Source organism: Cupressus sempervirens, chromosome 1 (genome assembly GCF_028749045.1).
Source record: "Cupressus sempervirens isolate cs-2001-9-10 chromosome 1, ASM2874904v1, whole genome shotgun sequence".
Taxonomy (NCBI): domain Eukaryota; kingdom Viridiplantae; phylum Streptophyta; class Pinopsida; order Cupressales; family Cupressaceae; genus Cupressus; species Cupressus sempervirens.
In genome coordinates, this window is record NC_143118.1 from 131,169,661 (window position 1) to 131,190,456 (window position 20,796).

At 39.4% G+C, this 20,796-nt stretch overlaps 1 protein-coding gene across 3 annotated transcripts; it reads left to right on the forward strand.

The window, feature by feature from the left end:
• The first annotated feature begins 872 nt into the window (after positions 1-872).
• Positions 873-5,817, forward strand: LOC149576512 (uncharacterized). 3 transcript variants are annotated; one of them, XM_089817541.1, is made up of 3 exons: positions 878-2,429; positions 2,852-2,961; positions 5,020-5,164. In XM_089817541.1, exons 1-3 carry the CDS (start codon positions 1,006-1,008, stop codon positions 5,034-5,036), a joined length of 1,551 nt encoding a protein of 516 aa, XP_089673667.1. In that variant the 5' UTR covers positions 878-1,005; the 3' UTR covers positions 5,037-5,164. The 3 variants fall into 3 exon arrangements, with proteins under 3 accessions (XP_089673665.1, XP_089673667.1, XP_089673670.1); XM_089817539.1 differs by lacking the exon at positions 2,852-2,961 and having other exon boundaries at positions 873-2,429; positions 5,020-5,817; XM_089817544.1 differs by lacking the exon at positions 5,020-5,164 and having other exon boundaries at positions 879-2,429; positions 2,874-3,190.
• Positions 5,818-20,796: the final 14,979 nt, after the last annotated feature.

Sequence of the window (20,796 nt, forward strand, 5' to 3'; positions counted from 1 at the left end):
ATTATTTATGAAATTAGTGACGGAAAGTAATTAAACCATGAAAACTAGTTTACCTTAGTTTTAAAAGATACAGAGTTAAGAAGTGCTAACTCAAAACCACCTCACAAGTGTCATCTTACTTGACAAATTGTGTGGCATCAAACTAAACCTTGCATTCCTATATTAAACTTCTCTTAACAAATGTAAGGGAGAAAGGTAAGGTAAGGTGGTTTTATAGTCCACGGCACTATGCCATAGTTTTTGGGTTTACATATGGTGACAGTGATATGGGACTACCTCGTACTCTTTTTCGAGAGGCGCTTGGCGCTACAAACGAGGTGTACATACCCTACCCCCCAGTAGGATTTGAACTTGTGACCTCTCTTTCGAGAGTACAAGTTCTCCACCACTAGGCCAACTCAGGCCAACTCAAGGAGAGGAGTCAAAGACAAGTAGTGTCCAAAACATTATTTAGTTGATGAGCCATGAGATGAACAAAATATATGCATAAACTAAAAATGCCCCATCAATGCATATTTTCAAAAAGATAGGAAAATTTATCAAAAACAATCTCTCATGTGGTGCCACATCAACATGTCATTAAACATGATCAAGTGCATACCAATAGATCTTATTTTTTTATGGGACCATTTCGACACATTTCTCTAAATCAACTTGTTAACATATAGATGAATGACTCAACACCACAAATTTTAAAGTGAGGTTGCCATTAGACTGAAAAAATAAAAAATTAAGATGTAAAGAACACATAGACCCCCGAAAATAGAGCCCCAAAATTAGAGTGGGCACCTTCTAACTCCCCTCTTAAGTTCAAAAGCTCTAAAGCAACACAGCAAGGTCCTTAACTAAAAGATGACTAGTTAGGGACTCTACCGTACCACCCGGGCCCTTTCCCACCCGCACCCCGCCGAGGGGCAAACTAGACTCCCGCCTGTTGATTTCCTTGTATCGCACTTGGTTCTTTAACAGGTCTCGCGTTCGACTCCTCTCGACCAAATTTCAGATATGAGAGCCAATGCAAGCCAGGCGCTTCCTTCCTCCCCGTCTTCGGCAGAGGATGAAGATGAAGGGAGACAAGTTTCTGTGAAACCCAGTTCGATTGCCATTGACGAACAGGCGTCCTCAAAGAAGAAGAAAAACAAGGATGCCCCTGCACAGGCAAATTTGAGGCTGAAGAGACACGGGGAATATCCATTTCAGGAATCGAAAAAGAAGAAGAGATCTAAGAAAAGCCTGGACAATTCCGGAATCGACTTAGAAGAATTCCTGGCGCAAACTTACCCTAAGCAAATCTCTGCGACGGCGGAAAGTTCAAAGCAGACACCAACTGAAGGCTCCGGTCGCAGATCCAACCGCAAGAGAAAAAAGCCGGCGAAAAGAATGAGCGATTCTGCTAAGAAATGGTCCGGCGATGAGGAGATTTCTCTTTCCATGGCGCTCTTGGAATGCAGTTCAAGCGAAGGCGAAATTAACATGGCGGCGTTTTACCAGCGGGCTAAGGAGTCTCTGCATGATGAGGTAAGTCATTCTCAGCTGTATGATAAGATGAGAAGTATGAAGAAGAGGTTTCAAGCCATACAGTCCAAGCTTAAGGAGCACAACATCGCAGAGGATGAGTTTCCGTACAGAACTCGTCAGGAGCCCGCTTTATTTGGGATGTGGAAGCGAATCTGGGGAAATAACGGAGGTGATCACGGAATAAATTCTGAAAACCCCAATACAAATGGCGTCCAAGGGTTTGAAAAACCTAGGGCAAATATAGTTGAAACCCCCAAGGAATCTGAGCATGAAAATTCTCGGGGAAAGGGAGAGGAAATTGGAAATGAAAATTCCATGGAAATTGAAGGTGAAAATCCAGGAGAATATGATGCTGAAACAGCCAGGGAAAGGGGAGCTGAAAGCCCTGTGGTAAATGATAATGCAAGAGAAAACTCCGGGGAAACTGAGGCTGAAAACCCTAGGGGAATTGAAGGTGAAAACTCCGGGGAAATTGGATCTGAAAACCCTACAAGAAATGAGGCCAGCAAGCCAAGAGGAAACGGAATTGAAAAAGAAAAGGAAGGGGAGGACCAAACCCTACAGAATTCTGTGTCTCGTGAAAAGGAAGGAGAGAGTAATATCAAAATCTTGCTTGAAAAACAAGAATCGAGGCTTCGGGCATCAATTGAGAGCTCAATCAATCGTGTTGCTGTTGCTTCCGCTGCTGGTACAAATTTTCAACCCTTTGGAGGTTTACCGCCTGATATGGGGATGGGAGCCATTTTGTCAAGAAGAATGAAGGAATTGATGGATGATCTTAATTCTGTGAAGGGGATTCCCGGTTTGGATTCTGTGGAGGCTCGGGAATTGCAGCAGAAATGGCATGCACTTAAGATTCAGGAGGTGAAGATGTTCTGTGAAACCTTGGATTTGCTGCAAAAGCAATGCAGGTTGGTTTTGAAAAATGCAGAAAGCTTAGTTTCTACAGACAATCATGAATCCTAGGGTTTCAAAGCTAGCATTTTCTTAATTTGCGGGCAATCTTCTCCCTTGTAATTTTTGTATTTGTTTATGTTAAATGATTTGTAGTTATACAATGGGAGATGCAAGTTACTCTTTTCTTTATAACTGGTTGAACTCTTATGAATCTGCTTGTTAGTAATCCAACTTGCAATCAATGAGCAACTTCATGGCTTTCTTTTCAGAGCTTTTACAATCTCTCTACATGTTGCATTCTGCATTGATTTTTAGCTCAAAATTATTTAGTCGTAAGGAATTGTGTAATAAATTCATGATCTGTGGGAAATAGTTTTGTGTCTTCGGCTTCCTGATTCACGATTTTTGGGATCTAATGGTGTTTATGTTTTGTAAGCATCAACAAATGCAAGCAACAGGGCTTAAGCATTATCAGTTTAGAACAAGTGGAGATACTGTGTTTTCAGGACATCCGTCGAAGGAGAGAACCGAAGTATATTAGGAGATGTGGGTATCTTTGAATTCTAATTGACTTCTGTGTTTTTTAAATCAATATTTCAAATTACAATCAAATTCAGAAGTCAATAGTTTGTGGAATTTTGATAAACTTAGGCAAAGAACAAAGTAGCAAATAATGGCAGGTGTATATCGATACTCCACCGTGCATACTACATGCTTATGCAAGATTGTTTCTATATTTAACAAAGTACTATATGCATCATTTATTTTATTGGTCTTTGAGCTTTTTATCATTCTGATGTCTAGTCTGAAATAATGTTAAAAATATATATATAATCTAAATTAGAAATAGTAACAACACAAACATGATATTTGTTTCATAACTTATATAGGTAGTTGTTGATGGAGGTAGATATATTGGAGAATGAATAGTTGTATTATATGTATCTTTTCTTTCATCTTATTAGTCCTTGAGCTTTGTATCATTTTGATGATGGACTGTAGCATGTAATCTGAAACAATGTCAAAAAACAATACAAAATCCAAGTCAGAAACAACAATAACTAGGGACGTAAGCCTCTTCTTTCTGTCATAGCTCGTATGGGTGGTTGATAAGAGGCAGACACATTAATGAATGAATAATCGGTATTATATGTTATCTGAAACAATGCAAAAAAATTTATAAAATCTAAATCAGAAATAACAGGGGACACAAACATCGTATTCCCGCCATAGCTTGTATATAATGACATTAGGTATAGTCACCAAGAAGTCTGGTGTTGCAGCATGTTTTTTCTTGTTGTTCGTGCCTTCAATTGTTTATGTATGTCTTCTTTATGGTGAAATTAAAGGAGAGATATACTTGGGAATGGTTGTTTGATTGTAGTATTTTTAGCAAAATTTGTAATTTATGTGTAATTTGAAGGTGTAAGTTGACATTTGTGAGGTTCTTCTATAGCTTGGGAGATTAATGAAAATTGAAATGTTGTATATTGGCGTATTTTCAAGTACATTATGTCTAATATTTGTGAACTTAGAAGAAATAATTAGACTTCATTGATATTCAAATTTAGTAGAATGCCTGTCAACAGGTCTGCGTGGAAGGGGATTGGTTTTCAAACCCTTCTCATCATGCGTGATCATGTTGTCATAAAGGGCTCATTTGTTATCAAGAGCATCTGGAAAGCTTGGGAGGCTATCAAGCCTTGGCTTCATTGGGCTGGGGATGACTTTCGTAATGGTCTCTCCTTGAATCAACAGAATATTTGGTAGTCTCCCCTGTTTGCCATTCAGGGTAATCCTCTTGCTAAGACCCAAGGTGCCAGTGCTCTTCGTTTTTTCAAACATGGCATCAAAACTGTCAAAGATCTCTTTTCCAAAGTCACTATGAGTTTCAGGACCTAGGAAGACATGCAGGTTCAGTATCGCCTTGTCCGTGAAAATCGGCAGACTTTTGACCTATTACTTTCCTCCATCCATGTACATTTGGTGCACAAGGTTGGAATTCAGTCTGGTCGTCCTTGGTGGCATGACTGGAAGTGGTATCCTAACACTCCTTTTGCCAACTACAAGCCCAATAAGGGATACCAATGGCTTTCGCCCCATCTTCTGATGGTAGACACGCTCAACAAGAGATGGCATTTGCAATCTTCGCTTTCTCAATGGCAAAAATGCTTCGATACCATCTGGTGCACTATTACTGAACCCAAGATCACCCACTTTTCTTGGTGCCTTGCCTTCCAAGGTCTTCCCCTAGGGCCTCGACTCAAGCACATGGGGGTTTTTGATCCCAAATGCCCCTTCTGTGGTCAGCTTGAGTCCTTTTTGCATATTTTCTGGTTTTGTAAACGTGCGTAGAATTATTGGCACTGGATTCATGATTTTTTCAAGCCCTTTAGGCTCGAACCATTTTCATGGCAAATGATCTTGTTGGGTGATTCCCACAGAATTCCCAGAAAATACTCCCAGATCTGGCATACATTCAAAATGAAAATTTTGTTTACTCTGTGGAAAGATAGAAATGTTGTTTTATTCACACACAGCTTTTTGGATGTTAACATTGCAATGTACACTAAAGCTTGTATTTGTAACAATGTTATTATGCAGATACAGGTGCAAGCTAACAAAGTTGCCTTGGAAGTTGCTCATCTGCAGGAGTTGCTCAACCACTGGGGCAATGCCCCTTGCACTATGGCTCGAGTACCTCCAAATGCCTCGGCAGACACCTCGACACCTCGTGGCCGCCGACAGCGACGCCACTCCTCCGGTCGCCACTCGCACACTCCGCGCTCACAGGCTCCTCGCCACCACTCTCCCAGTGGTGGGGCTGGTAGCTGGAGGCGCCGCTCTACCTCCCCACCTCGTGGTGGCTCTGGCTGGTCCCCGACTCCTCCTCCTAGTGCTCGTCGAGATAATGCTAGCAAATGGCCTTGCCTGGCACTGGCAATCTCTCTTCCACGGCCTAAGGTTAAAGATGCGAAGGCTACCACTGATCCCCCTGCTGCTATTGCTCCTGATGACGGCTGGTCTGTGCCCAGCTCACCCCCCAATCCCACAAATGATTGGGGTTTCAATGACAAATATGATCCTCCCCCCTTGGCTGCCATTGCTTTGGCAGCTTGAGGTTGCTATTTATGTTTTTTTTTTTTTTTTTTATGAATAGTTGCTATTTCCGACTGATGTCGTGTGTTTAGTTCCAGCTTCGGCCGCTTGAACTCTCTTGCGGGGTGATCTTGTATCCCCCAACCCCTTTTTTGTGAATTGTATTCTAAGTATATTTTTTTAATAGAACAGGACTATTCATCAAAAAAAAAATTAGTAAAATGTTTTCCATATATTTGTAGAAATATATTCTCAAATTGTGGTATAGACTTTGAAAGGATTGAATACAATTACTTTGTATAATTGTATCTTTTCAAGTATGCATTTTAAATTTTATGTGTAAGGGATTATAGATTAGTATCATATTAGTATTGTTGAGCTACTTTTTGTGAAATCGACAAATAATTCTATGTTTGTGAAATATTAGCATGCCTAGTTGTATGATTGGTTGTATTTTAAATTCTTAATTTAATTTTGTTGTATTTTGTTTATTTCTTTTGTTTTTGAAGACCTAGAATATGGGGCATTAGTGCTATTGTCAAATACCAATTTATTTAATTTTGGAGGTGTTTTTGTATGATAAAGTTTGTATTATTACTTGTCCTTGTGAAATTTTCAAAGGATGAAAATAGAGTTTAGAGAATCATAAAATTTTGTTTTTGAGAAATGAAAACATTAGTTAAAGATAATTAAAAATTAGAGATTTGATGATGAGAAGAAGATTCATGACATAAGATAAGATAATGATATTAATGTCTGACAAAAGACCAATGAAGGGTCTAAGGGACTGGAAGATACAACGGGGCAATACAAACAACCCAATGGGAGCACCAAACGGTGTCTGAAAAGGAATGAGCAACAAAACAAAACAAAAAGAGGAAACGAGAAAGAACAAATGAGAGGAGGACTAGATATCCTTTCTCAATACAAAGAAATCCATCACAGAGGGATAAGATCCAAGGAGACCAAGAGCCAAAGCTCGAATTCGAGTAGCCCTAGGAGTAGAATGTCATTACCTGATGAATTTGTGACGTGATCTAACAGATATGGTGTATCCCGATGCGGGTGTATTTGGTGGTCACTTCTTGCCCCTAGAGGTTGACAAGTGAGGGAAGAAGGCAGTGATGAGCTAAGCTGGGGCTTGACTCTAAGGAAACATGAGCTGTAAAGTGTGGTCACGGAGTTGCGAAGTATTACAGAGGTAGAGGGCTAAACACTGTTGGTTGGGGTAGCTCAAGAAGGCCGACAAAGATCTGCAATCTCTAAATAAGCAATGAAACATGCATCTGATCTCATAGTAGATGGGACATCTGAAGATGAAATAGATCTCGGTCTCTATCTCAAATAGAGTACAAAGCCGATAGATCCGATCGTCTCTAACCAAGTGGTGATCGGTCTAGCAACGCAATCTATGTAAACCTGCTTTGAAGGACCCCAGGGAGATACAAAGGGTGTCGCTCTAGTGCCAACTCAAGTAGAAAGTGTGCACAATGATCCCCTCACAAAGCTCAAGAAAATGCTCCAAGTAGAAGGCCATCTGTGGGCGCTGATCCCCATGTGGGTTAACCCAGGTCGTGGTGATGTACTGTTTATAAATGTCGAGTCTAACATGCCCATTGAACTCACCATGTGAGGGGAGCATGCAGTGAGAAATGGTAAGGAGGGAGATGATCAATATCAATCCCTATTGAGCTAAGTAAAGCAGTGGCCTGGGCATACCAACCATGAGCTCTCGGTCTCAAATCGGAGTTGGCGATATCAATGAAGGACCAATAGGCGAGGTAGGAGTATTTGTGACAGCCATGTGCGGAGTCCGCAAAGCCCCTGAGGCGGTGGAGAAACCGGATCAAGTCAAAGATAGCACTAAGTCTAAAGGGAAGGGCCCTGAAGTCAGCCAAGATAATACTGTGTGGGGTGTACCAGTGACATCTGATGATCTGACGGAGAAGGGTTTGGACCTGCTCGATTGATGCCCAGTTAGAGTCCAGAAGCAAAGGTCCCCAAACCACTGAGCCATAAAGAACTTCCGGTCTAACCAAAGAGCCCATAAGTGATAACTTGAACTCGGTATCCTAAAAGTGATGCCAAAAGCACTATCTCTCTAGTAGGGCAAGGGAACCCATCCCCTTGGCAACCCTAGGCAGGCAAGCTAGCCTCACGCTGAAATGTTCAATTTTAATTTATTTTTTAATGTATAAAGATGTTGTGGAACAAGTAAAATTTGTATAGGACATTGTAAATGTGATTACTAATTATATAAATTTCTTTCAACATAATATATAAATATTAAATAGGTAAAGAAAATATAAGCATTCCAATTTAAACAATTGAAATTGTCAATGAATATATTGAAGTTAAAATTGGAAACATTTAATATTATTGTTAATTAATTGATTATGAGAATATATGTGTCAATCTTTTGATTTAATATGTCAAGCAATTGTATTTTGATTATAAGCAAAATGTAGTCAACAATAATTATTTATTTATGAGTAGAATTAATGTATATGATTGTTAATGTATAATTGAGTAGTGATATGAAGGATTCATTGAAAAGTTGATACAATAGATTGTAGGTGTTAGTATATAACTTCTTTGAAGTTTTAGAGTTAATTATTAAAGTTGTTGACTTTACCATGAAGATAAAGTACCATAAGATATTTTGAGACAGACAAAATAATAGTAGATAAAAGTCGTTTGATTGGTAGATGATTAATAAGGGGATTGTAGAATGAAATAGAGAAGGTAGAGCTAGAATTCATAAATAAATATGTAATTGGGTAGATAAATGTTGTTAGCAGTGAGCTAATGTCCCTCACAAAATTTGCAACATGGTTAAACAACCTCATGTGTCTTATGTAAATTTAGTGGTTGTATTAAGCATTACTACCTTTTTTGTGCAATGACAACCACACTTGTAACAAGTGGTATAAGAGTTGTTAACCACTATGGTTGTCATTGCACCAAATGATCAACCTGTCAATGTCTTATACAACCACTCGACTTATAGAACATAAGAGGTGGTTAATCCATGTCATGAATCTTGGAGGAGAATGTTGGAAATTAGGTCCAACAATTCCCCCCTCACCGTTACTCAAGGAGATTCAAACTTGTGACCAAGCTCTAATACTATTTGTTACCTGTTAGGGGGGTTGTACCAAAAGATTGACTTGTCAATACCTGACACAACTAGTAGACTTATAGAAATATAAAACAAAGGAGGTGATCTTTATCTTATTTAGTGTGAAAACCAAAACCCAACTCATAAGTTTATTTTTCATTTATGTTATCACTTGTTATCTAACTCACAATTAGAGTCAGCTCGCGCAAGGCTTTGGTCTCTAAACATGGGATCCCCTAGCAGCCACTTTTGGGCCCAAACACCTATGGTGGGCCACTCACCTAGGGTTTCTACCCTACTCAAGGAAACTAAAACACACATACATGCCTCAAATGCAGAAAAGCATCACATCACAAGAAATCAACATTCCCTTGGTCAAAATGCAAGGTAACAACAAGGTATGCTAAAATCAAACTCTGGTGATTGACAAAAACAATCAATTGTGATCAAAACTAATAAAAGCCCTTTTAATTGTGCATTTGTTCTTTATTCATGTACATACATTCTTTTCTAATGCACTTTTGGTAGATATGTGCATTCATTACGCAATGAGGCCCATCTATTCATTAGGATTGTGCATTTATTATTCCAACACATGTCAAGTCGTCTTGCGTGTGCATATAATAGGGGTGTGCTTTTGTGTGATTTTTTACAAAATTTGCACTTCTATCAACCAAACCAACGTATTTTTTTCTTATAACTGTGCATCTGTACAAGGAGACTCACAATGGGTTGACAACTGGTCATGCACAGGGTTGCACATATGTACAGTACACTTGCACATATGTGTAGTATACATGTGCATCTGTTCTAGAAGACTCAAAAAGATATAAGGAATGCTATGAATCGAACTTCCATATTAAGTTTAGACAAAGGAGAGTTTCCATACATACTCCTTAGTTGAATCCCAAGTTGGAAACCCTACCAATACCCCTTTTCTCAAGAAGTTCAATTCCTAGCAAACCATCCCATAACCAAAGTGCAAATAGTGGGACAACAAAGAGATTCACCACAACTTATAGAGAAATGAAACACTTATTTTCATACATTGTTCATTAGTCTCCCACTAATAGATTCATGTCATTTGCCAAGATAAACAAAGAGACAAAGATAAGAGGTGAAGTTTCAGGCCTACTTGTTTTCCTTTGGAAAGTTACAAGTGATACCTACGTGAGATTCCAAGCTTCCTAGTTTCTTGCAAGTAGTGCTCCTATGGCTCCAAGCTTCCCTAGTTTTCTCCTTCCTTCTGATTTCTTTGCAATCTCCCATGTATAGATTTTCTCTTCAATACTATTTTTCAGACCATAGTTTTGCTTTCAATATTTCCTATTTTTTCATTCTCGAGGATGTTGTTACATTGGTTTTGTCCATTGCAACTGGCATCCTAACTAAGATATGATTTATTTAATCAACCTATTTTCTATTGTTGACAATTTGTTGTCTAATTTCCAACTAGTTGCTAGTTAACTATGTGGCCTTGGGTTTTAAGCTCAAAGATTATCATGTCCCCAAATTTGAATGTAATAATTTAATTTAATTAATTAATTAACTGGTCCTAGAATTTAGATAATATAACAAAAGGACCTTTAATTAGTTACTTTAATTAATTAAGATGGGGCCCAAGTTAACAATATGTATATTTGTGGTTCCAATTGATTTAGTATATCTCGGACCCATTCTATTTAATTGTTTTCATAGGTAAGTGTGGTCGTCGACTATCTTTGTACACCCTTGGAAAGGTTTCCCCGATGGGTATTTAAGCACAACTTGTAGGTAGTAGTTGAGATGTGATTTGGATTATTTTCTTTCTACTGTGAATTCTCGTTGCGATTCTTTGTTGTTTGCCATTTCGGAAGCGAAAGATCTTCCCTATTTGGTTATTCCAGTTTCGGTGGGATTCAACCCTCACCCTATTCTGTTGACTGTAATACTTCGCTCGGATCTGGCAAATCAAAGCACCATCTTGTGGCAAAGATTAAGCGAAGATTATTTCTGTTCAATCTCCATTTTGATTTGGTGTTATCTAATGAATTCATATCTATAAGTTTTTAGTTGCATGACTGAGAATTCCCCCTCCATTCGTACACCATCTGCTACTCGCAACACACAAAGCATCATTTTGCATTATAGCATTACCCATCTGTACAACCTTGTTTCTCCATCCGTACAACCCTGCTTATCCCCATCTATGTGGTTGACAAGTCATCCTACCCACCACCGTACGAACTCCTTTCCCCACATTGTACGATTTGCTTTTCTCATACCATAAGGTTGCATTATCCATCGTGTGGCCAAAATCTAGACATCGTACGACCCCTCCTGGCATTGTATACTGTACGGCCTTGACATAAGTGAGATCACCACACCCGTTTGTATGACCTCTTGGCAGACAACTCTCAGATCCCCTACCATATGGCCCCCACACTACTGTACGACCCTCTCTGTGCTTCAAGACACCATACGACTAGTTGAATACTTAGCCCAAGTATACAGACATCTGACTAACAATCATATGGCCAATTCTTATCATGAGTTTGAGCGGTTAGACAGAGGTGATAGGAACGGAATATCATAGTGATATTAGAGCCTGGTGATTCTGCCAGCCTATTGGGAGAATGGAGAGCTTTGAATTATATTACACTATGGCTCAGTTTCAATCCGATTGTAGGGCACATTTGTTAGTCGAATACTCCAAGAATACTTTTGCGTGCCAACTATTGGATGGTCAAGTACAGGATGACAGATACTATTAGAAATAGGAATTACTGAGAGGGGGTGCATCAGTAATCTACAAACTTTAGTCGCCAACTGGATATTATTACTTACTTTAAACCATGCATAACAAAGCAATAAAGTAATGTTGAATAGTACCAATAACAATGCACAAAGATAACTCATAACACCATATCTTGTTGATTAGGGAAACCCTGGCCAAGGGAAAATCCCGGTGGGGATTATACCCACTAGATAATATACTAATATATAAGTTCTTTGTTAGAGGATGGACCCTATTAGGAGTCAATGAGAAAATTCAGTATAAGGAGTCCATGTTAGGAGACTTTGAATCCCTATTAGGAGATTCCAACCCTGTTAGGAGTTGTGGTATAATGTATGCAAGAAGAGCCCACTCCCCAAACATGCAATTTCAACTACAAGAAGAGCTCACTGCTCAAACAAGTAATCTACTATTACTTTCCTTCCTTGACTGATCTTTGATCTTTAGCTTAATCTCTAATCACCAGATAAAATTCGCATATATCGCTTTCAGAAAAGTTTGGACAATTCACAATCTTACAAGATAGCACTTACAAAACATAACTTGCACACTTCTTATCGCAAGAAGTCCTTTGCATAAATACCATGCCTTTACATAAAATACTATTGGGTTGGCTAAGACCACAGTTCACTTTTCCAAGTTAGAGTAAACATCTAGAATGTCGGCTCTAATTGGACAAGTAATTGTTTTGTAAACAAAATAATTATTTCCTTCAATTTTGCTCTCCTACATCAAAACATGATTATCTCTGTTTTGTACAGTCCGTAAACTTCTGAGGTTATACACGTCGTCACCAACATGTATACTATTTCCATGTAACTTCGCTTTTCATAATATGATATCTGCAACATGCTATAAACAAAACAATACATTGTTGTAAACCAAATTCTATACTTAGGCAATTTTATGATTACCAAACACTAAGTATCTTTATTTCTGAGGTTTCCTATCAACATTACATCATCTGTTGCCATTAATGACAACAATTACATATCACTATTAGCCAATTGTTAACAATCTCCCCCTTTGGCATTGATGGCAACAAAATAGGGAAAATTGGCTACGTGACAAAAACTTAACGTAAACAATATATAAACATTACATCTATTACAACTTGTTCAACTTTACATATGTGCTCCCCCTTATAGTATGCTTTACACTTTTACAATCTTTACATGTATTTCTCCCAACAATCTCTCCTTTTGTCATGTATACAATTTTCACATCTCTCCCCCTTTGACATCAATGACAAAGGTCAAAATGTCAAGATTCTGTCCAAAAACTATGAAAAACTATTGTCCTTCCTTATGTTGAAATAATCTTCATACGATCATAAAAAAAGGTCTTCAGATTGTCCATACCTTTGTTCCATGTCTCCTTGGTAGACTCAGCTAATGTGAAAATTGCACATAAAGCATATGATGCAATCTCAACTGCATTAATATTTGAATGCAAAAAGTTTGTATATGTGTCCTTGGCCTTGACACGCTTCTCAACAAAAGATAGTTTTAGAGCAATGGATTCTTTGACATCAAACATTCTCTTCAATATCTTCTCTTTTAGAACTTCCAGTTTCCTAATGTCACTGTGAACATTGGCAACTTGATTCTCAAAATCATCTACTTTGCTAGATGGATGCTAGATATGGCTGGATGAAGCCTCTAGATCATTCATCTTTGTCTCTATCTGACTGTCCAAATCTTTAGTCATTTTGTATGATAAGGCACACTTAACATACAAAGCTTTCCCTTCCTGCTGGCATTTCCGAAGTTCTTTTATGCATGTATCAAGATTGACTAAGTCGTTCTTGATGTTCTGCCAAATGGTGCTAAACAGGTTAGCATCATGGTGTAGACACTTAAAAATCGTCCCAAACGCTATATTAATTCATTTAATATTTCCTTTGACATTATAATTAATTATATTTGTCATATTCTTCTACTTATTTAATTAAATAGGTTTGTTTCCCTAATGTATTTAAATTTAATTTGAATACATCCTCTCTAATGTAGTAAATTTATTTAATACATAGTGCTCCATAAATCCCCTTTTAAATAAATTCTAATTTATTTAATTCCATCCACTTTATCAAATTCTTTAATCCTGTGATTAAGTTAAATTTTATTTAATTTAATCCTAATCCCATCCTAAAACCTAGTCTACACCCATCACTCTCATTCTTCTAAGCCTGTCCATTAATTAATCCCACTTTATTATCCTAAACCTCTCTTAATCACCTCTTTAGCAACTAAGTGGTTGCTCACACATGTGTGAGCAACACAAGGCTCAAGGAGCGTCTTTTCATTAAACTCTCCAAAAAAGGTACTCTTACACCTTTGTCCCCCACTCCTTTCCCCAAGGTTGCTCACACGTGTGAGCACACCTTGAGCCTCTCAACCATAAAGGCTCTTTTTGACTTTTGCATGACTTTTCCTTTAGCCCATGTTTCTTCCTTGTAGCACCTATGTGGATGCCACATAGATGCCACCTCCCCAAGGCCTCTCTCAAACCTATAAACAAAGCCCTTGTCTCAAACATTTTACATCTCCCTCATTTGCATTGTTATCATGCTAGTTTAGAGTTTGAGTTTTCTACTTGTTTTAGAGATTTGCATGTTACTATCCCCTCTTGGTAGATGTTAGATTTATTGCTCTTATCCTTGTATCTCATGATAGATTACTATTACTAGTTTTCTTCGTTGCCTCATTCCATTTCATATTCACATCCATGGAATCCTTTGAGGATGGCTTACTCATATCCATTGCTTGAAAGCATTTCACATACATTTTAGTGTATATTCACATTTGCATATTTGCATTCATTCGTATCAGTTTGAAGGGATTTATTCATAGTTGTGTTTGGGAGAGCACATCTACATCCCTCACACTTAAGCACACCAACAAGGCCTCTTATGGGCACCCTTGTTGAGTTGCTTTGAGGTTGTGTGGGGACTCTTTCTTATCAGTTGCATTAGTATTAAAACACAATATTAGTTAGTAGTTTTCTTGATTTCGATATAGTTTTATGCACATGCTACTAACATTTTATTGTTTACGCATGCTCCAAGCAGGTTAGGTTTCCACACATACACATGGGAAATTTGAGCCTTCGCCTTTGCAACATTCGACAGATTAGAGAATTCTTTATCAAAGGATTTTAGCACTGCTTGTGCTCTTTGTTCAGGATCTGACTTAGTATGTTGAATTGTCAAAGTGGTGTGCAATATGTCAGTCACTTCCATTAATGATCTCTGTAAACTCTTCACTTTTTTATTCTTCTGTAAAAGTTTAGATAAAGATGAGATTAGATCAGTTTGATCGTCATCATCAGTAGCCAAACTTGCAAGAGAGAGCGGAGTAGATGAACTAGATGGTTTAGTCTCATCCACCATCTGTTTCTTTGCTGCATCTTTAGTTTTTCTCTCTTTGTCTTCTTTCCTTTCCTTTTCTTCTCGTTCTCTCTTCTCTTATGATCTTTTCTTCTCCTCTTCAACAATTTTTTTTATTCTCTCTTATGATGGAATTTGTCAAGTTGCAAAAGAAGTAAGTTAAAATACTAGATTGTTTACATCTATTTCTATTCCTGAGAAGCCTTGGAATGACATCAATATGGATTTTTTTTCAAAGTCTCAAAACTCTTGTCAAGACGGGCGCTGAAGATTTCCCAAGTTTTGTCGTGGATGGGCGCTGAAGATTTCCTGTGTACTGTCGTGTGTTATAATTGCTTGGTTTGTCTACGTTGAAGATTTCATTCAAAGGGGATTGTTTCAGGGATATCTGGATTGCCCTCTGCCCTGGCTGCCACTTGCCACTTTTTCCTGTGATCGATTAGAGATCCCGTGCCCTGGCCCACGCATTTGACTAGTGATCAAGTGACAAATATCTGTGCTCGTGCCCTATCGTAGCGTGGCCAAGGTCTAGGCTACAGTGAACAGACAAGAAGCCCGCATTTGGAGATGTTGTGATGTGACGTCGTGACACCGTGTGCAGGTTCTAGTTCATGCTCCATTCCCTCTACAAGTTGAAGCTGCAGTAAGACATTTTACATGGGCTATAACAGAGCCATTATACTTTGGAGGGGTTGGTTTGCAACCTGTTGGTGCTTTTTCTGGTTGAGGCCCAAGTGTTTAACAAAATACCTCTGCAAGTAGATTATCTACTGCAAGACAAGATTGTGTGTGAACTGTTTGACATAATGTCGGGTATAGTATCTACTTTGGTTTATTAATATACGGGTTAATTTGCTCTGCTAACTAAACACAGAATGGCAGACCTTGGTTTGTCCACTTTGAACTTCCAATCCGAACCAATCACAGTCCAACATCTACTTGACCACATGAAGAAAATAGAGTGACAATGCAACCCTAAAGGACATTGATGTTGACGCATCTTCGCTCCCTCTTAAGCTTTGTGACAGAGTGGTCAAGTTAGAAGCCGACAACATCATATTGAGAGATCAGATTGGAAACCTGATGGCAAAACTCACAAATCTCAAACAGTCAACTAAATTGAATATCAAACATTTCGCAGATACCTTCATCTCTGAAATAGCAATGCTGAAATCCAATATTGAGGCAGTTATAGAAAAACTTGTTGGACTGGATAAAATCAAGGATCGGCATACCGAAATGGTTTTGAAAATGGAATAGAAGGTGAAATCATGGGCTTCACTTTGCATCAATACTGATAATACTACTACTCCAAGACTGAGCATAGACAAGATTGTTCAAGGCAAGATTGATGACGAGAGAGTGTCGCGAGCACATGAGCTCAACTTGCGTGTTCGGGCTCTTTCACCCACTTTTGACCCTGCTGCTGTTGGGCATGCCTTTCTCTCTGAGCAACTTGGCATCTCGGACATCACCTTGGATAGGTGCTGGTTTGGTATGGGGGACATCCTTTTTATCAGATTCTTCTCTTTTTCGGATAGGCTTTGTGCCCTTAGAGCGAAGAGAAATTTGTTCTCTCTCCCCTCTAAAATTTATCTGGATGAAGATCTTACTAAGGCACAAGTTGCAAAACTTAAACAAGCTCGAGGTATTGTGGCAGAGGCTAGACGTGCTAGAAAATGGGTTGTTATTCGAAATCTTAAGGCAGTGGTCCGTGATTCTCCTCCTACTGGTTGGGTAGAGAGGACAACCTCCAAATCGGCGTGACAGTTTCGACAGTAGTCTGACAAGAAGAGATCTTCAACTGTTGGAATTGTAATGGCTCTTTATGGTCACTACCTGGTCTTTTTCAGGATGTGGTGGGGTCTTCAGATATTTTGGTCGTTACTGAGACTCACGAGAGCCCTATGCGTCCTCTTCTAGGTTATCATGGTTATCAATGGTTGTCAGTGTGTAGGGATGAGGTTCGGACATCTGGTGGGGTTCGTGGGTCTGGGGGTGTTGCTTGTTTAGTTCGAGATGATATTTTCAAGGTTACATTGGTTGTTCACTCTAATGCCTTTGCCATATTTATGTGGGTCCGAATTGGTCGGCGAAAATATAGACAGAGAGATTTTTTTATTGTTGTTTGTTATTTTCCTCCGACATCTTCTTCCTATGCTAGTCATGACCGGGAGGATGGCAATCCCTATTTTGACCTTCAAGAGAGTATTTCGCAGTTTGAGGCTTTAGGAGATATTGTTATTCTTGGTGATTTCAATGCTTGTATGAAGGATCGTCAGATCCTTTTACATGATCGTGGCTCTGATTCGGACTGCATTTTTGAGTTAAATTCGACTAATATGGACTTGCAGCGCACTTCAGAGGATGTTCTTGGGTCGTTCTCTATTTATGGTCGCCACCTCCTCCAGCTTTATGAGTCTTCTAGGTTGTTGATCCTGAATGGTTTATCCTTCCTTCCTGGATCAAACCTCTTTACCTGTTGGCCGCACTGTGGTGGTGCGAGTGTTGTTGACTATATCATTTCCTCTACTTCTTTCATTTCTTCCATTCGCAGTTTCACCATTTCGCGTCTTACGCTAGCCAATCATGCTCTTCTTAGCATTTCTATTTGTGTTTCACCCCATCCTTCCCCACCCTTGATCTACCTGACTAGTACCGTCTCCCTTCCTACTCGCTTCGATTACCCTGAGAGTGATGGTGAGCTCTTTACTTATCACCTTAGGCGTCTTTTGTCACCTGCTAGTTTTGATGACTCGCTGGCTGCCTCAAACATGTTTGATTCGCTTGCCTCTGCCATATGGGATTCTGCTCTCCTTTCTATTCCCCATCGTTCCCCTCTCTCTTTCACAGCTAATCGTCGGAATACTTGTCCTATGAATAAATGGTTTGATGCCGATTACAAAGCTTCCCATCGCTCTGTTCGTGTCGCCTTTGAGGCTCAGTCTCCTGCCTTTACCCATCTGCACGTTTCTTATCTGTGTTTTCTTCATCATAAAAAATGTTCCTTTGCCTCTTTTCAGTGCAGAACCCTTTGCTCCACGCTTATCTAGAATACCCAGATCTTTTGGTGTACCCTTTTCCCTCGTTGGTCCCCCCCCCCCCCATCCTCCACTCTCGACTATCGTTCTCTGACCTCCCATGTCAAGACGCTTTATGGCATTCGTGGGCAACCTCCTCTCTACTCCACTTCACCTCCCAACTACCATTTGTTCACCTATTCTAGCATTATGGAGGCCATCAGATCTTTGAGATGCAGCAGAGCAGCTGATGAAGAGGGTTTTCAGGCAAAACTTTTCAAACTTGGTGCTTCAGTTCTTGGATCTTACCTTCCTACAGTCTTTAATAGAGTGGTTTGCAATGGGTTTCTTGATTCCTGGTCTAGACATGTTGTTTACCCTATTCACAAGTTTGGGTTTATTTCTGATCCAGGAAATTACATAACTATTATGATTGGTCATACTTTTGCCAAACTTTATGCCACTACTCTGAACACCATGTTATCCAGTGAGCTTGATAGACGGGGATGTAAGGCGAGAGGTCAAGCTGGCTTTCGGGCAAACTACCAGACTATGGATCATGTTTTTACACTGTGGGCTATCATTGAGGAGGCTAGACACCGCTCTCAGAAGGTCTATTGTTGTTTTGTGGACTTCCGTAAGGCTTTTGATTCTGTTCCTAGGTTGGCTTTATTTCAGCGACTTCAGGAGATTGGGATTTCAAATATGTTACAGACTGCTATTTTGAGACTTTATGAGAAGGTTATTGGTAGGCTCAAAACTCCGGAGGGCTTTTTTTATCCGATTCAGAGCACCATTGGCGTGAAGCAAGGTAGTCCTCTTTCCCCTACACTGTTTGGCTTGTATATTGATGAGTTGGAGGATTTCCTTATGAAATCCTCTCAACCAAGAGATGGGTGTTATTTACATCAGGTTTTGATCTCTATTCTCCTCTTTGCTGATGATGTCGTTCTCTTGGCCTCTTCTCCCGATAGCTTACAGAGACTCCTTGATAGTCTTGCTTCTTTTTGTACTCAGCAACAGCTTGTGGTCAATTTATCTAAGACACGGGTTATGGTCTTTAACTGTTTAAAGACCTCTCATCTCCATTTCTTCTTCTAGGGGAAGGAGGTTGAGATTACTCCCTCTTACATGTATCTTGGTGTGAAGTTCTCAGGACCACATTTCAGTTTGAGACCTACTATTCAGTCTAGAGTCAGTAAGGGTATGGGTTCCCTAGCTTTGCTGGAGAGACAATGCTTCAGGCATCATTTTCAGGATATTTCATCCAAGTTGTCCCTTTTTGACTCCTTGGTTCGTCCGATAGTCCTCTATGGTTCTGTGGTTTGGGGACCTTCTCTTATTCCTTATGATTGGACTTCTATTGAGCGGGTGCAGACACTGTTGTTGGGTCGTTTCATTAGGTGTCACAGATTCACCACTCATAGCATTGTTTTAGCGGAGTTTGGTGCTCATCCTCTCAAACTTGTCATTATTTTTTACTTTATTTGGTTTCTTCATCGACTTCATGGTTTTATGGAGACTGGTGCTGATCGACATAGATACTCTTTTTTGGCATATTGTTCTTCGGTGGAGATTATGAGATCTGACACTTTTGCTAGATCAAGATGCTGGTACGCTCAGGCCACCTCTTTGTTGAGTTTGATCGAGATTGAGATTGATTGTCTTCCTCCCTATCAGTTTTCGTTGGATGCCCTAGCTCATCTTCTTCCCTCTCGTCAAGAGTTGAATGAGCATGTCAGACAGGATATCTATAGGCAGTACATTACCACTACTTGGTGTTATCCACTGGGTGGTTTGCGACCTAAGATGGCCTTCTATGCTGAGCATTTTCTTGTTATTCAGGATGGTATTGTTGTTCGCCCTGCCTATCTTTAATGGCGTTGGAATCATGAATTGTTGTTCTCTTTGGGCTCTTTTAGGGTTGGTTCTCATCGTCTCAGGACTCGGACTGATCACCATATGGATCAGGCTGATCGATTATGCCAGTTATACACTCTGCTGGAGGTTGAGACTGAGACTCACTTCATATTTCGTTGTCCTCATTACTATGAGATCAGAGTGAGATTCTATTGCCTTTTCAAAGACTATTCTTCTCTCTCAATGTTCTTCAGTTATATTGATTAGCGATGTTTAGCACTTTATCTTCAGGAGGCCATCCATCTTCAAGAGAATACCCTGTAGTCCTTTCATCAGAGACAGACTTCTGACCAGCTCATTACCACCTTTTTCTCTCCCTTGTCTCCTCCGCGAGGTTTGAAAAGGCCTTCCACTACTTCACATTCCAGATCTGTTAGACATTGTACCAGTCTCTACAGGCAGCATTAGTCCTCTAAGGGTTCTTCACGGCATCCGAAGACTATGGATTGTCCACGGATGTACCTCTATATTACGGATTTCTTTGTGACAATGAAGGACCCTTAGTTCTTACCTTGTCTTTCTTTCTTCTTGTTGCTTTGTTCCTTTTTAGTCACTATTTGGTGCCTTTGCTTGGTTGGCTCTTCTGTTTGTATTCTCAGTCCCATAAATCATTTTGGTTTTTTCGTGGACATTAATATTTTATCTTATCGTATCTTATCTTATCTTCTACAATCCTTTTCTTGTCTTCATCTTCCTTTCTTTTCCTATCTTCCTCAAGCAATTGTTGCTTGGCTTCTTATATTTTCTTCTTTTCAACTTCCAATAGTCTCCTCTCTTCCTCAATTTGTTTCAACTTTTCATCAATATCTTCTATGTCAGGTACATTTGGTTCAAAACCACCAAATGGATTGGTATCATTATTGTTAATTGTAAAATTGGTTTGATCAATCTGCATAGTGTCACCACTTACTGACACTTCTGAGGTTTTAGGAGGTGGAGGAGATTTTGCCTGTGACTTTGCCAACATCTTACTGATAGTTGCTATAGTCTCCTTTCCCAATTTATCCTTTTCTCAAACCATGAATAGAAATGGTCTCAACTTATTTCTTAAGTATGG